This window comes from Aplysia californica, unplaced genomic scaffold (assembly GCF_000002075.1).
Source record: "Aplysia californica isolate F4 #8 unplaced genomic scaffold, AplCal3.0 scaffold01621, whole genome shotgun sequence".
NCBI classification, from domain to species: Eukaryota; Metazoa; Mollusca; class Gastropoda; order Aplysiida; family Aplysiidae; genus Aplysia; species Aplysia californica.
The window spans coordinates 41,518-42,727 of NW_004798891.1; the positions used below are offsets into that span (position 1 = coordinate 41,518).

The 1,210-nt window shown below is 40.1% G+C and overlaps 1 protein-coding gene across 1 annotated transcript in view; it reads right to left on the reverse strand.

The window, feature by feature from the left end:
• Positions 1-1,210, reverse strand: part of LOC101851557 (tetraspanin-9) — a gene marked incomplete at its 5' end in the record, with an annotated part of 11,452 nt that overhangs the window by 7,063 nt on the left and 3,179 nt on the right. Inside the window, 1 exon segment of the mRNA XM_013090885.2 lies at positions 1,040-1,114. Coding sequence (XP_012946339.1) covers positions 1,040-1,114 — 75 coding nt within the window.

Genomic DNA, 1,210 nt, shown 5'->3' on the forward strand with positions numbered 1-1,210 from the left:
TGTGTGTGTGTGTGTGTGTGTGTGTGTGTGTGTGAGTGTGATTGTATGCGATGGCTTTGTTTTTGTGTGGGATGGCTTTGTTTATATGAGTAAATGTTATTTCTATTTTTGTTCGCAGGTATTATTTTGCACTTTGATGTATGTAACGCGCCCAGAGCTGTGTGTTCACGGCAGTAGGCGCTATAAAAACGCATTTCATTATTATTCATTATGAGAGTGGTATTATGTGTTCTTTGAAGGGTAGAAAATAATCAGCATAAAATGGGATATAAGTGGAACTTTTAAAACTTGGAAACAATTAAACATGTTATGGTCTTGACCTCGAACAACTAAAATCTCCCTGCTCTTGTCAGAGTTTTCGTCTATATAGTTGTTACCGTCCGCGCAGTCACTTTGATTTTTCTCTTTTCAGGAAATTGCTAACTGGTCGAAGAAATCATGGTTGTCAAAGCGTGCGTTAAAAAAAAAGTTTGTTGCATACTAACAAGGCTTCATGTCTTGTGTTCAATTTTAATGTCCGTCCTGGTGCGTCTCCAACTGTAGCTTTTTAAATCTTGCCTGCAGTGCAACTTTATAGGCCCCTTGCCTTCAGACAGACACATTCCGATTGATTTCGAAGGTATTCTATAGCCTATATGTGCTTTTATACTGGCCAGAGTATTTTTAATTTTGACAGGAATTAATTTGGGCACAACTCTTATCGATTTTAGAACCACCGAGAGATCTTTCAGGGTGTGCAACTTGCTCACAGGACCTCTGAGATGCTTCTCTTTTTTTCTGAGAAAGCTAGGCGCCCGATGTTACCTACCCTTAGATACAGGTTGTAATAGAAATAAAAGCAGCAAAACGGAGCCAGGATTAGCAGTAGAAAGAGTCAGGAGTATCGGAAAGAGGAGCCCAGAGGAGGCAGAGGGTGGTGGTAACGAAAGGCAAGATCACAAGAGCCATATGATGATGATGATGATGATGATGATGATGATGATGATGATGATGATGATGATGATGATGATGATGATAATGATGATGATGATGAACTTACCGCCGATTTATCAGCATAGATAAGGATGACAATGACCAGCTGAACCAGGAACAAGGCAAGGGTAACGATGGCGTACTGCTCGTGGAACCACAAAACACAAAGAGATAGACATTATTAGCATTTCATTCGCAAAACATTTTTGTTTCTCTCACTCACACTCGTACTGGTACC